This window comes from Hylobates moloch, unplaced genomic scaffold (assembly GCF_009828535.3).
Source record: "Hylobates moloch isolate HMO894 unplaced genomic scaffold, HMol_V3 SCAFFOLD_21, whole genome shotgun sequence".
NCBI classification, from domain to species: domain Eukaryota; kingdom Metazoa; phylum Chordata; class Mammalia; order Primates; family Hylobatidae; genus Hylobates; species Hylobates moloch.
In genome coordinates, this window is record NW_026652296.1 from 752,205 (window position 1) to 767,026 (window position 14,822).

General features: G+C 57.5%; 1 protein-coding gene and 1 long non-coding RNA gene across 3 annotated transcripts in view; one reads left to right on the forward strand and one right to left on the reverse strand.

Moving 5' to 3' along the window:
- Positions 1-2,949: 2,949 nt before the first annotated feature.
- Positions 2,950-5,331, reverse strand: PPDPF (pancreatic progenitor cell differentiation and proliferation factor). The gene is made up of 4 exons (XM_032141986.2): positions 4,074-5,331; positions 3,603-3,682; positions 3,376-3,453; positions 2,950-3,295 (listed from the first exon to the last, which is right to left on the reverse strand). Exons 2-4 carry the CDS (start codon positions 3,655-3,657, stop codon positions 3,084-3,086), a joined length of 345 nt encoding a protein of 114 aa, XP_031997877.1. The 5' UTR covers positions 3,658-3,682; positions 4,074-5,331; the 3' UTR covers positions 2,950-3,083.
- Positions 5,332-6,481: 1,150 nt separating this feature from the next.
- The window catches only part of LOC116460804 (uncharacterized), a 13,146-nt gene continuing 4,805 nt past the window's right edge, over positions 6,482-14,822 (forward strand). The window contains exon 1 of one of the 2 annotated variants that reach the window (XR_009211507.1): positions 6,482-8,867. This is a non-coding gene — a long non-coding RNA (uncharacterized LOC116460804). The remainder of the gene's footprint in view (positions 8,868-14,822) is intronic. The other variant, XR_009211508.1, reaches the window with a different exon arrangement.

The window sequence follows — 14,822 nt, forward strand, 5'->3', positions numbered from 1 at the left end:
CCCGCCTCGGCCTCCCAAAGTGCGGGGATTACAAGCGTGAGCCACCGGGCCCGGCCTTTTTTTTTTTAAGACAGAGTCTTGCTCTCTGACGCCCAGGCTGGAGTGCAGTAGTGCAATCTTGGCTCGCTGCAGCCTCCGCCTCCCAGGCTCAGGGGATCCTCCCATCTCAGCCTCCCCAGTAGCTGGGACTACAGGCATGCACCACCACATCTGGCTAATTTTTTTCCTTTTGGTAGAAACAGGGTTTTGCCATGTTGGTCACCATGTTGACCAGGCTGGTCTTGAAGTCCCGGCTTCTAGTGATCCACCTGCCTCCGCCTCCCAGTGTTGGGAATATGGACGTGAGCCACTGCACCCAGCTTAATGTGTCTTTTGTTCAAGGGTCTGTTGGATACAGTGAGTTCTAGATTTCTCTTAGAAGAATCAGCATGTATGTTCAGTTCTTTGTTCTCCATTTTAACTTGTGCATAGTTTCAGTAAACCTTTTCTACCAGTTTTAATCAATAGTTCACATCTGTTCCCCTGCTCTGTCCCGACTCATCCTGGTCACCTGCTTTTTTTTTTTTTTGAGACGGAGTCTCACTCTGTTGCCAAGGCTGGAGTGCAGTGGCACGATCTCGGCTCACTGCAAGCTCCGCCCCCCGGGTTCACGCCATTCTCCTGCCTCAGCCTCCCGAGTAGCTGGGACTACAGGCGCCCCCACCACGCCTGGCTAGTTTTTTTGTATTTTTAGTAGAGACGGGGTTTCACCGTGGTCTCGATCTCCTGACCTCATGATCCGCCCGCCTCGGCCTAAGTGCTGGGATGACAGGCGTGAGCCACCGCACCCGGCCCCTGGTCACCTGCTGTAAGTCATCTTTAGCTACCTGTTCCTAACTGTCCTTCCTGCCAAACTACTCACCCCACCACTCTGGGTCACACCCCTGCTCTCTTTAAAATAGTCAATCAGAATTAGCTTAGAGTGTGCGGTCCAACCCCACCCAATAGGGGAATGACACAGCAGTAGAGGCTACCTGCGTCAGGATTAAGAATCCCTTCCCCTCCCTTGTCCAGGTGTGCTCTCACCATTGCTCCATCCGCGCGCCGCACCCTTCTACAGAAGTAAAAATTGCTTTCCTGAGGAAATTAACGTTCGAGTGCTACTTCTTCGTGGCACCGAGGAAGCATTTTGTTTCTGACAGGTCTCAGCCATGAAGCTTGTGATGGGTGAGGAAAAGATATGACTTCTCTCCCTACAGAGAATCTGATGAGGGTGCAGCTCCCCGGAGCAGGCCATGGACACCTCCAGGGTTGTGAGGTCTTCCAGCCAAGGGGCCCCCTGACCCGAGGCAGGGGACGATGCCCTGGGCAGCCTGGGGCTCGGCTGCTCCCTCCTCCCAGCTGCCCCTTCTAAGACACCAGCTCCTGGGCAGTGCCCCTCCCCCGCTGACTCCAAAAGCCAGGACAGCTTCTTTCCAAGCAGGGTGGACCCACCCTTGGTCCTGACCCCAAGCCCTCCAGCTTAACCAAGGGCAGAGCCCCCCTAGGCCACGTGTGGTGGGGACCTGAGCATGGCTGGGCTCTCCCTTCAACACCAACTCCTGCTACCCTCACAGCTGTGAGTGCATGGAGGAGGGTCTCTGTGGCCTTCATCGGGACACTGCAAAAGACTGCAGGGGGCTCAACTGCCATCAGGAGCAGCCTCCCACTCCTGGGTCCATCGGAGGCTCCCCCACCCAGCCTCAGCACCGACCACCGGCTTGGATGGCTGGGTGAGGCTGCCTCCACCCTGTGGACAGGACAAAGTCTCAGCCATCAGAGGCCACAAGCCAGATGCCTTCCCACCAACTTCCCGCCAACTGGTGCAGCTACTTATAGTGCAGTGGAGCAGGGTACCAGGCAGGGAGCACCCACTGATCCCCACCCCTCCCCAGAGTCCCTCCCCCACCACTGAACCCCACCCTTCCCCACCCCATGGAGGCCCCTCCCCTCACCATGTCCCTGGCCACACATCAAGTCTCCAGCTATCTCACTGACTCCCACCCGCTCACTAAGCTGCCTCTCAACAGAACTGAGTCAATCCCTGTGGGCTCCTGGCAGAGGTGTGGGGACACGACCCACCTTGGTTATGGAGGGGTCTACTGAGCTCACAGCCCATGCGCTCCTGTGTGTGGACCCCCACCCCTGCTGGCCTGCAGCACTCCCGGACTCCAACACTCCATGCCTGTACCAGGCCAGAATGATGCAGCCACCCTCCCAGTTCCTGCACTCTCTGACCTTTAAGCTGGGCTGCCTGTGGCAGGAAGACCCCTCCAGGGTGCCTGCAGCCCCTACCCCTCAGCCTGTCTTGGGGCAACACCCCTATGGGAGGCCCTTGGGAGACACCTACCGGCAGGCACCAGGTCCCTCCAGAGTGAGGGCTTCCCAGCTCACAGCCAGAGGTTACTCCCCTAGCAGGCCCTCGGGTAAGGGGCCCGAATCCCTCAGAGGACCAGCCCTCCCTGCTCCCTTTCCCCCCCGCTGAAGATGGCACGGGGGCCCACCTCAGTGGCTGCCCTGGGGCCTGCTTGTCCAGCTCCAGGACTGCCTGCTGTCCAAGGCTCCCCAGAAGCAGTAGCGAACCCCACCCTTCTCAGCCCCAGCAGCGGCCTCACAGCATGAGGAGGCCCAGAAGGGCCTGGGAGCAGGGCCAGCCCCCATCAGGGAGTGAGGTCGGGAGAGATTCAACCATTTCTCACACTCAAATGGAACCTCAGGCCACACAGCTCAGGCACACACCATCGGGGCTACTGGCTGCTTGGAGTTTATTTTCCGCTTGGTGCCAGGTGCACAGTTCCAGGTGTCAGGAAAGCTAGCGAGTGCTGGGGCCGGGCGGTAGAGAACGGGGCTCTCACTCCTTTTTGGTGTCTGCTGTGTTGATGCGAAGATCTGCTTGTTGCAGCCGCCTAGTCTACGGGGTGGGGGGTGGGGGGTGGGGAGGGGGCGGGGAATGGGGGGTGGGGACGGGGCGGGGAGTGGGGACGGGGCGGGGAGTGGGGACGGGGGGGAGGGGCTCTGGTGGACTAGCGCCTCCGCAGGCCTGCGGCTGTTGGTAACCGCTCAGGTCAGGACCGGGGCCCAGCGCTGGCTGTGGTGGACTGACCGCCGGGCTGCTTCCTCGGGGCGTCCCGAGCCAGGCCACAGGTGGTCATGCTGCTGGAGGCCTGGGGGGGTTCCGAGTGCTCTGCGGACTCCAACACCGTGGCCATGAACGGGAGGGTGGACTTCCCGAAAAAGAAGCTGGCCCACCAATGACCCGGGTCAGCCTTGGGGAGACCTGAGAGAAGCGAAGTGGGGTCTTGATGCTGCCAGCTCCTGCGGGAGGGCGAGGGGAGAGAGGGGCGGTCCTGCACTCACCTGGGGGGTGGGGAATGGCTTCCCCGGGGCACTCGGTACTGCTGCAGGAGCTGTTGCTGGAAGTGGAACCCAGGCGGCCTGGAGAGGAGAGGTCCCGTCAGCAACGCGGGGCGCGGAGCCCCCCCAGCCCACCGGCCTTCAGGCCGAGCGCTGGTTACGCAGCCTGCACAGGGACGGCACTGGCGCCAGCAGAGCATCTGCATGGATGGGGGGCAGGGGCTACTCACGCCGGTAGTAGTCGTGGGTGGCCACGAGCGAGCCGCTGGAGGGGATGGCCGCCATGCTCTAGCTTGCTGGCTGGTGGGATCTGCGCATGGGGGTCGAGGAGCCCCTCGGGTCAGCGGGCTTCCCCTCATGAAGGGCGGTCCCCAGCGGGTGGAGCCGCCGCGCTGGGTTCTTTACCGCGGCGGGGCTCCCCAGCTCCCGGGACCGCCTTCGCCGCGCGGGGCGCGGGCGGCTCCAACCAGCCCGAACCGGCCGAGCGGGTAGGAACAAAGGCGCTTTGTGCGCGGGGCCCCGTCCCAGACGTCGGGAACCTGGTGGGCGCCGTCCCAACCCGCCCGACCCGAGAGGAGCCCGTCCGGGACCCCGAGCCCAGCGCTCGCCAGGCGGAGAGGAGAGGAGCCCCCGGCCCAGCCCCGCCCCGCGCCCCCTACCCCTCGGGCCTGCTCGTCCCACCCGCGCGCCGCGCCCCTCACCTGGGCGGCGACCCCTCGCGGGCCTCGGCGCACGATCACGGGTGGCGGGGACGGGGGCGCTAGGCCACGGAGCCCATTTGCAGAGGAAACCGCGGGAGGCCGCGCCACGACAGAGAGGCGCGGGGTGCGCACGCGCGGTCGCGCCCACTTATATGCGCGGGGGGGGCCGCGGCGCGTCACGGAGGGCGGGGCGCACCGGTTCCTCCCCGGGCCCCGCCCGGCCCCGCCCCCTCCCTCCTTCCCGGGCCCCGGCGAGGCCGCGCCCCCAGCTTCCACCTCGGTCCGACTCTCGCCGTCTGGTTTGGGCTGAGCCCAGCCCCGCGGCGTTCGTCTCGGGGCGGCCCGGCCGGGCCTGGGTCTGCAGGGGTTAACAGACTCCGCGCCCAGGTCCGGGAGCCCAGCCCCCGCCCCTCTCCCGGGCCCAGGCCCGCGTCTCGGAAGCGTCTCGGAGCCCCGCCTGGTCCAGCCCGGCCCGTCCTCTTCAGCCCCTGTGGAGGCGACGGGGTCGCCGGGCGGGACAAAAAGTGCTGCGTGCGCGGAGCCCTCCGGCCTGGCCAGAGGAACCTGGATCCCTCCCGAGGCCCCCTCACAGCTCTGGCAGCTCCGGAACCTGCACCCCGGTTCCCCAGCCCCAGGGAGGTGAAAGGGTGGGCGGATGGAGGGGCAGTGGGAGGCGGGGCCCAGACGGAGAGCGGGGGCGGATTTGGGTGGGTGAGGTGAGTCTCCAGTCGCTGGAGGCAGAGGCTGGGCCCCACTGCTGAGAGACCCCATGTTTGGGGAGCCCAGAGCGTTCGCGGCAGGGCCCTGGGGCCCTGGGGACGGTCCGCCATGCCAATCAGGAGGGCGCGTTTTCCCTTCCCAGGCAGAAAGGCGTCCTCCCTCTCCTCCTCCCCCCCGCCCCCCGCTGAATCCTCCCCACACCTCCCTCGGCCCCGCAGGGGAAGTCGGCCTGCCCCTACAGAAATCCCGTTTCTTTACACACGCGGTCCTGGCTGGGCGGTGTCTTCCCTGTGGAGGAGAGGGTCCGGGAGGTCCGTGGGGCGGCGCAGTCCGAGCGAGGGCTTCGGGAGTCAGCCCGGGTGGATATGTTTCGTGGCTCTAGTTGCTGGCTGGGACGGCCGTGTGCCCGTGTTGTTCCGGAGATCGAGGCCAACGAGTGCCGTACTCTGTCCTCGCCGGGTGCTCAGTGAGGACCCAGAGCTGGGCAGGGACCCGGGGAGGCCCCTGAGCACGACTTGGAGGGACGCCCTTGTACCCCCTGAGCACGTGGGGAAGGCGCTGTCCTGGGCCCTGCGCCGCTCTGTGTGTTCATTGCACGAGTGTGTTAAGTACCTACTATGTGCACATGGCCGAGCCAAGCGCAGGGAACGGTAAACCAAGGGAGAACGGCCTTCTCGTGGGGAGCAGTGCAGAGGCTGTGGGGGGTAGTGAGGGCTCAGGTGTCAGCTGAGGTCTGCGGACGGCGGGGGGAGGGGGCAGGGAACCGCTTGAGCCCCACCTGGGATGGGGAGCTCGGTGCCGGGGAGCAGTGCCAGGACCTGCGATGGGAGAGGTGTGCAGCCCCGAGGGGGTCACTGATGAGGCAGATGGGTCAGTCGGGTTGACACTCGGAGGATGGAACTTTCTGGCAAGACCCAGGCTTGTCTCCGGAGGCTTGCACTGCTGGCCTGAAAGACCGGCAGCCCAGGGCTCGCCTGCCACAGCCTCCTGCATCCGTGTGGGCCACGGGTATACCCGGACCGCCCCTCACATAGGCCTCAAATGGACCGCGGCTTTCGGGTCAAGACAGCGCAGCAGCCTGGGCAGGGGCTGGGAGACACTTGTAGCCCAGGAAGTGGGGGTGGGGCCTGGGACGCAGGCCACCCCATCTCAAGCCGTGAGCTGCCCGTGCTGAACCCCAGGCATGGTGGTTACCTGAGCTGGGGTACAGCTGGGTGGGGTGAGGGCTGGTGCCAAACCTTGGGGTCCTGGCCAGGACTCTTCGAGCAGTACTGCCTCAGGGTGGGCAAAGGGACTGCCGGGTCAGGTCTCCTGTGGCTGATCCATCCCATGGGGGGCTCTGAGCACAGAGGGCCGGGCCTTGGGGAGTTCCCTGGAAAAGGGGGCTGGCTTAGGGCCCTCGCAGGGGTCCAGAGACCTCTCCTGGTCGGTCTGGGAGCTGCTTTTGGCCTTGTCTGGGCCGGGCACAGTACCTGTGGGCAGAGATGGGGTAGCCACGGGGCCCCACACTTGCCCTTGGCAGCTCAGGAACTAAGGCTGGGTAAATGCAGTGTGAGCACTAGAGCAGGGAGGGGCTCTGGGCAGCAGGGCCAGCGTGTGTGAAGGCCCCAGGGCCCGAAGGAGCTGCGGTAGTGGTGGGTATGGGGAAGCTGGAGCCAGGTTCCGCCTGGGCAGCATCTGCTCCCCAGTGGGGCTGAGGCTCTGTTCCTCCCTCTGGCCTCCCCAGGCTGGCTCAGGCCTGGGCAGCTGTCAGGGGGCAGGGAAGAGAAAGGGGCCAGGCAGAGTGCTGACTCACTGCTTTGCCTGGGGTCCTGAGACCCCCTCCTCTGGGCCTCAAGAAGCCACAGAACTCCCACCCCCAGCACAGAGCTGTGTCCACCCTCAGGATGGAGGCGCCTGGACCATCCCAGAAGAGGGCCAGGGCTGCCGAGGGGCCTTGAGACTAGGGGGACGCTCAGGACGCCCCTCTCTTAGGCTGGAGTTGCAACTCCCTCGAGTGGGGGCTGGGAGACCTGCTGTTAGTGGGGAGCCGTTTGGTGCTGTTGCATTAGATGGAGCTCCATTCACATTGACCCCGCAGCTCCGGCCAGCAGAGCCTCCCACGGCCAGCTCCGGACGCCGACACCTTCTCTCACTGGGGCCAGGCCTATGCTTGGCAGGGACACCAGGCAGGGCCACAGGCCACGGCCTGTCTCTAGCCAAGGGCAAGGCTAGCTGTGCCCCGGGGTCAGCCTGTGTCAGGCCGGGTCTGGGACCCTGCAGGGAGCAAGGTTCTCAGTCAGCCGCATTGTGGTCACCTCCTGACGGGCTCTGTCCTGTTAGAACTGTACCAGGCTAGTCCTCAGGGGCAGACGCTGAGACGGGGTTTGGGTTGCAGAGTGAGTACTGGTGATCAGCACCTGGGAAGGGGTGGGGAGGGTGCAGGGCTGGGCAGGGACTGTAGGGGCGGCTTGCGTTAGGCTTGGCTGGCACAGCCTTTGTGGCTTGCTTGGACCCATATGCGGCCGCCCAGGGACGGGAGACCCTGGTGAGGTGTCTGTGGCCCAAGCCCACCCTGAAGGAGCCGTGGGGCCGACTGCCGACCACGCCAGACAGCAAGGCCTTCTCAGGTCTCCTGCTTCCCTCTAGGCCGGCCTGACTCAGCTCACCTCATTCTCAACCTCACCAATCAACATCAATCACAGAGCATCTGAAAGGAGGGATTTTCATTTTCCTTTAAAGTGAAAAGGTAAAAACTGCACTTACTAAGCCAGGCCGGTGGGGGCTCTGTGAGCCCCTCTGCACAGGAAGCCTCAGATGCCGCATGGTGTTCCCGGGGCATCCTGGCCAAGGTGGGAGAATGCTGCCGGGCTCGTTGGGACCCCCAGCCTCCGTGAGGGCCCGTGGGATGCCCTCAGGGGCCGCCCCCTGGTTCTCGTGCAGTGGAGGCGGCAGACGATGCTGGCCCACATCCTTGTCGGGCAGAGGGGCTGCCGACTGGCCCCTGGCCGTGGCTCTTGCTGGGAGCTGCGTGGCCTGGGCTTGGACCCACATCCCCCTCTTGCTGGCTGCCTGCTCTTGCCAGTGGCTGAGCCTAGCTTCTCCCACGACAGTGGCTGCAGACAGAGGGGACCCATGCCACCAGGCAGGGTGAGCTCAGGGAACGCCAGCTCTCCTCTCCCCTGGCTCTGAGGGGTTCAGCGGTGCCCTTGGTGCGTCTGGGGGATTTTGGGAAGTCCCAGGTCTGGGCTCTGGGTCAGGAAGCAGGAGCAAGGAGAGACACTGCACCCAATCCTCCCCCGCTGCAGGAAATGGGGACAGAAAAGCTAAGCAGACGGAAGATGCATTGTGCGCAAGCTACAGGAGGCCGGTCCAGCCCCGGTGGCTGCCGGGATGTGATCATTGGCAGGGATGAGATTGACGGGGACGGTCAGCTGGAGAGGACAGGGCACAGCTGGACGAGGGCGGGGACGGCCACAGGCTTCCCACAGGGCGGGAGGGAAAGGCTTCCAGTCCCACTCGTAAGGGCTGCCTGCCACCCTGTAGCCACTGTCTCCTCCCTTGTGAACGGGACGATGGTGGCACCTTTGTTACGGTTGGGTTAACATATATATGTTAACAACGTGTTAACCCCAGCGTGTGGGGAGGACTAGTTGGGAGAGGCCCCTAGTGCTGAGGCTCCCAGCCTTGCTCGGCCCCTGGGAGCCATCACCACCTGCACTGTGCTCCTCCCACGGGTGTCTGGGGGTGAGGTGAGAGTTCTGCCAAAGCTGGAGCCAGGGTTGGACCCCCGGAGCTCCTTGGTCGGCCCCTGGAGGGAGAGTGGTGTGTTCACACCACGGCCCCGGTGGCCCAGCTCTGCCCATCTTCATCCCAGGTGGCAGCTGCTGCCCAGCTCTCTGGCCGGTGCCTCTTAGATGGTGTCACCATCTGCAGAAGAAAACAGAAGTGCTGACTGATATTTGGTGAAGGCCTGCTATGCCGGCGGCACCTGATGCAGCAGGTGAAGTCCGGGGGGCAGCAGCCAAGGCTCCCTGTCCCTCAGTGTCCCTGCCCGTGAAACGGGCATAGCTAACTCCTGTGGCCACCTTGAGGGTAAGATGCTTCCTGCAGGTGCTTGGACCAGTATCTGGCACGGGGCGGGTGCTCAGTGAAAGTTCCTTGTTAATCCCTGCACTTTTCACCATTGGAAGTAACTCAGGACATTGGCTTGGTGGTTACACAAGCACTGTGGGAGAAGGTGGTGTATCTGTTCATCCTGGGTCCCAGTGGCTGAGGCAGAGCCAGCTGTGCAGGAGGCAGGCGTCCAATACGTATATTGGATGGAAGATTAAGTTGCATAATAAAATATATTAAAGATTTCCAGAGTGGAGGGGTGAGGAGGTCAACAAACCCTCTCCCCAAAGTGTACCTGTAAATCTGAACAAAAGTCAGAAACAACCATTTCAGTGCTTTGGAATTTAACCAAAGGCAAACAGCAAACCAAGGAGTGTTTATTCATCAACGAGCCACATGCTGTGGTCCCAGCCACTCGGGAAGCTGAGGCAGGAGGGTCACTGGAGCCCAGGAGCTGGAAGCTGCTGTGAATTACGATGGCACCTGCTCTGCAGCCTGGGTAACAGAGAGAGACCCCGTCTCTAAAAAGAATAAAACCCTGGACTTCAGGATAAAATCCAAAATTACTTGGCATAACTGAACCAGGAAAATCTCAACTTAAATGGAAAACGAGGCCGGGCACGGTGGCTCACACCTGTAATCCCAGCACTTTGAGAGGCTGAGGCGGGCAGATCACGAGGTCAGGAGATCAAGACCATCCTGGCTAACACGGTGAAACCCCGTCTCTACTAAAAAAATACAAAAAAATTAACTGGGCGTGGTGGCGGGCGCCTGTAGTCCCAGCTACCTGGGAGGCTGAGGCAGGAGAATGGTGTGAACCCAGGAGGCGGAACTTGCAGTGAGCCGAGATTGCGCCACTGCACTCCAGCCTGGGTGACAGAGCGAGACTCCGTCTCAAAAAAAAAAAAAAAAAAAAAAAGAATAAAACCCTACACTTTAGGATAAAATCCAAAATTACTTGGCATAAGTGAACCAGGAAAATCTCAATTGCTGGACATGGTGGCTCATGCCTGTAATCCCAGCACTCTGGGAGGCTGAGGCAGGCAGATCACCTGAAGTCAGGAGTTTGAGACCAGCCTGACCAACATGGCAAAATCCTATCTCTACTAAAAATACAAAAATTAGCCGGGCATGGTGTCAGGCACCTGTAATCCCAGCTACTTGGGAGGTTGAGGCAGGAGAATCTCTTGAACCCGGGAGGTGGAGGTTGCAGTGAGCTGAGATCACACCATTCCAGCCTGGGCGACAGAGCAAGACTCCATCTCCAAAAAAAATGATAATAATAATACAAAATTAGACAGGCGTGGTGGTGTGTGCCTGTAATCCCAGCTACTCAGGAGGCTGAGGCGGGAGAATTGCTTGAAACCGGGAGGTGGAGGTTGCAGTGAGCTGAGATTGCGCCACTGCACTCCAGCCTGGGCGACAAGAGTGAAACTCCATCTCAAAAAAACCCGGAAAAAACAAATAAATGGAAAACAACAGTCAGCAAATGCTAACACTGAGATGGCACAGACGCAGGGATTTGTGAAAATGCACCAACATGCAGTTGTAAGCCCCTTGCATCAAGCGATGGACAGTGAGTATTTGACAAATCTAGCACGCGTTCGTGGTGAACATCTCAGCAAAGCAGGGGCAGAAAACAACTTCAATCTTAGAAAGAGCTCTGATGAAGTATTTACAGCCAGCGCTGTACTGAAGTGAGAGAATCCTTTTCCCAGGACTGAGAGCCGGATGAGCACATCCACTCCTGCTCGTATTATCAACATTTACCGGCCGGGCGCAGTGGCTCACAACTGTAATCCCAGCACTTTGGGAGGCCAAGGCGGGTGGGTCACTGGAAGTCATGAGTTCGAGACCAGCCTGGCCAAGGTGGTGAAACCCCATCTCTACTAAAAAACAAACAAACAAAAAACATGCTAGGCATGGTGGTGCGTGCCAGTAGTCCCAGCTACTCAGGAGAGTGAGGCAGGATTGCTTGAACCCAGGAGGTGGAGGTTGCAGTGAGCCGAGATCACGCCACTGCACTCCAGCCTGGGTGACACAGTTTCAAAAAACAAAAACAATAACAACAACAAAAAAACCATCTATTGGAAGTCTTAGCCAGTACAATAAAACAAGAGAAGCAAAGTGCAGGCATACAGATTGAAAATGAAGGAATAAACCTGTCCCGATTCCCAGACAACATGATTGTCTATGTAGAAAATCCCAAGGAATCTACAAAAAAGCAAATTCAGTGAATAAGTGAGGTTAGCAAGATTGCAATATACAAAGTCAACATGCAAAAATCCATTGTATTTGACATGATTTGGCTGTGAGTCCCCACCCAAACTGCATGTTGAATTGTGATCCCCAGTGTTGGAGGTGGGGCCTGGTGGGAGGTGATTGGGTCATGGGGGTGGTTTCTATTTTCTTTTTCTTCCCCCGCCTGTGGTTCAGGCAATCTCTGCCTCAGCTCATACCGAGCTGCGGGATATCGCACTAATTTTTCTTTTTTTTTTGACGGGGTTTCACCATATTGGCCAGGCTGGTCTCAAACTCCTGACCTCGTGACCCGCCCGCCTCAGCCTCCCAAAGTGCTGGGATTACAGGCGTGAGCCACTGCGCCCGGCCTCATGGGGGTGGTTTTCTAATGGTTTAGCACCATCCCCGAGTGCTGTCTGGTTATGGAGTTCTCACGAGACCTGGTGGTTTGAAAGTGAGGCGGGCGGATCACGAGGTCAGGAGATCGAGACCACGGTGAAACCCCATCTCTACTAAAAATACAAAAAATTAGCCGGGCGTGGTGGCGGGCGCCTGTAGTCCCAGCTACTCGGAGAGGCTGAGGCAGGAGAATGGCGTAAACCCGGGAGGCAGAGCTTACAGTGAGCCGAGAGTGCGCCACTGCACTCCAGCCTGGGCGACAGAGCGAGACTCCGTCTCAAAAAAAAAATAAAATAAAATAAATAAATAAAACATGCAATTCAGTAGCATCATGGAACACTCACAATGCAGTGCACCCATCACCTCTGACTAGGTCCAAAACATTTCATCTCCCCGAAAGGATACCACACCCATTAAACAGTCTCTTCCCCTGTCCCCGTCCCCAGCCCCTGGCAACCACTAATATGCTTTCTGTGTCTCTGGATTTACCTATTCTGAACACATCATACAAATGGAATCATACGAATTGTGCCTTTTGTTTTTGGTTTCTTCACCCAGTTTTCTAGATTCATTTTTTGTGGCTGACTAGCATTCCTTTGTGTGGATAGATCACATTTCTCTCTCCATTCATCCATTGATGGACATGTCAGTTGTTACTATCTTTTGGATATTATAAATAGTGCCATTGCAAACATTCCATGTGCAAGCTTTTGTTTGAATACCTGTTTTCAACTCTTTTGGGTCTGTACTTAGGAGTGGAATTGCTGGCTCACACATTGCTGTCTATGTACTGAGGAACTGCCAGACTGTTTTCTGCAGTGGCTGGAACACTTTATGTTGCTACTAGCAATGGAAGAGCTTCCCACTTCTCCACATTTTTGCCAACCTTGATATTTTTCATATTTCTGATTATAGCCACCTTAGGGAGTGTGAAGTGGTGTCTTACTGTGGTTTGATTTGCATTTTCCTAATGACTAATGATATTGAGTATCTTTGTATCTGCTTATCCACTATTTGGGCATCTTCTTTGGATAAATGTTTATTCGGACCCTTTGCCCATTTTACATTGGGTTTTTGTCTTTGTATTGTTGAGTTATAAGAGTCCTTTGTATATTTGGAACGCTGGACCCTTATCTGCTGTGATTCGCAAATATTTTCCCCCATTCTGTAGATTCTCTTTTCATTCTCTTGACAGTGTCCTTTGATGCTCAAAAGTTGTTAATTTTGGCAAAGTCCAGTTACCTACTTTTTCTTACTTTGCTTGTGGTTTTAGTGTCTTATCTAAGAAGGTCATGAACAATTTACCTATTTTTTTTTTTTTTTTTTGAGACGGGGTCTTCCTCTGTTGCCCAGGCTGGAGGGCAGTGGCACATTCTCGGCTCACTGCAGCCTTGACCTCCTATGCTCAAGGGATCCTTCCATCTCAGCCTCCCTGGTAGCTGGGACTACAGGGACACACAACCACTCTCAGCTAATTTCTTACTTTTTTGTAGAGAAGTGGTCTTTCTATGTTGCCCAAGCTGGTCTTGAACTCCTGGGCTCAAGTGATCCTTCCACCTTAGTCTCCCAAACTGCTGGGGGATTATAGGCATGAGCCACTGCATCCAACCTACACCTATGGTTTCTTCAAATAGTATTATATTTTCATTAGATCGCATATTGATATATAGGTGAGGGAAGAGCTGGCTTCATCATATTGATAGACAGGTGAGGGAAGAGCCGGCTTCATCGTATTGATAGACGGGTGAGGGAAGAGCCAGTTTCATTGTATTGATAGACAGGTGAGGGAAGAGTTGGTTTCATCATATTGATATACAGGTGAGGGAAGAGCTGGCTTCATCATATTGATAGACAGGTGAGGGAAGAGCCGGCTTCATTGTATTGATAGACAGGTGAGGGAAGAGTCGGTTTCATCGTATTGATAGACAGGTGAGGGAAGAGCCGGCTTCATTGTATTGATAGACCGGTGAGGGAAGAGCCGGTTTCATTGTATTGATAGACAGGTGAGGGAAGAGCCGGCTTCATGATATTGATTGACAGGTGAGGGAAGAGCCGGTTTCATTATATTGCAGGTGGATATGCAGATTTCCCAACATCATTTGTTGAAAAGACTATTCTTTCCATATACGACCTCATTTTATTTTATTTTACTTTCTATTTTATTTTATTTTTTTGAGATGGAGCCTCACTCTGTTGCCCATGCTGGAGTGCGGTGGTGCAGTCTTGGCTCACTGCAACCTCCTGGGTTCAAGCGATTCTCGTGCCTCAGCCTCTCGAGTAGCTGGGATTACAGGCATGTACCACCACGCCCCGCTAATTTTTGTAGTTTTAGTAGAGACGGGGTTTCACCATATTGGCCAGGCTGGTCTCGAACTCCTGGGCTCAGGGATCTGCCTGCCTCAGGCTCCCAAAGTGCTGGGATTATAGGTGTGAGCTGCTGCACCCGGCCATGATCTCATTTTAGAAATTGCTACAAAATCACAATATTCAAGACAGTGTGCTATAACAAGATGTCTTAGAAAAACAAAAATAACAGAATAAAACAAAACAAGACAGTGAGGGCCGGGCGCGGTGGCTCACACCTGTAATCCCAGCACTTTGGGAGGCTGAGGCAGGTGGATCATGAGGTCAGGAGATGGAGACCATCCTGTCCAACATGGTGAAACCCAATCTCTACTAAAAATACAAAAATTAGTCGGGTGTGGTGGCGCGTGCCTGTAATCCCAGCTACTTGGGAGGCTGAGGAGGGAGCATCGCTTGAACCCAGGAGGCAGAGGTTGCAGTGAGCTGAGATCGTGCCACTGCACTCCAGCCTGGTGACATAGCGAGACTCTGTCTCAAAAACAAAAACAAAAACAAGACAGTGAGGTCTTGGTGAGGAGACAGACACAGACATCAGTGTAACAGGTTGGAGTCCAGGGACAGTCTCACACAAATGCGACCAAATGTTCTCTGAGAAAGGCACTACAGTGATTTGACAGAGCAAGTATAATCTTTTCTGCCAGGCACAGTGGCTCACGCCTGCAATCCCAGCACTTTGGGAGGCTAAGGCGGGCGGATCACGTGAGCCCAGGGGTTAGAGACCAGCAGGGGCAACATGGCGAGAACTTGTCTCTATGAAAAATAGCTGGGCTTCATGGTGCGCGCCTGTAGTCCCGGCTACTCAGGAGGCTGAGGTGGGAGGATCGCTTGAGCCCAAGAGGCAGAGGTTGCAGTGAGCTGAGATCATGCCACTGCACTCCACCCTGGGCAACAGAGTGAGTCCTTGTTTCAAAAAAAAAAAAAAAAAAAAAA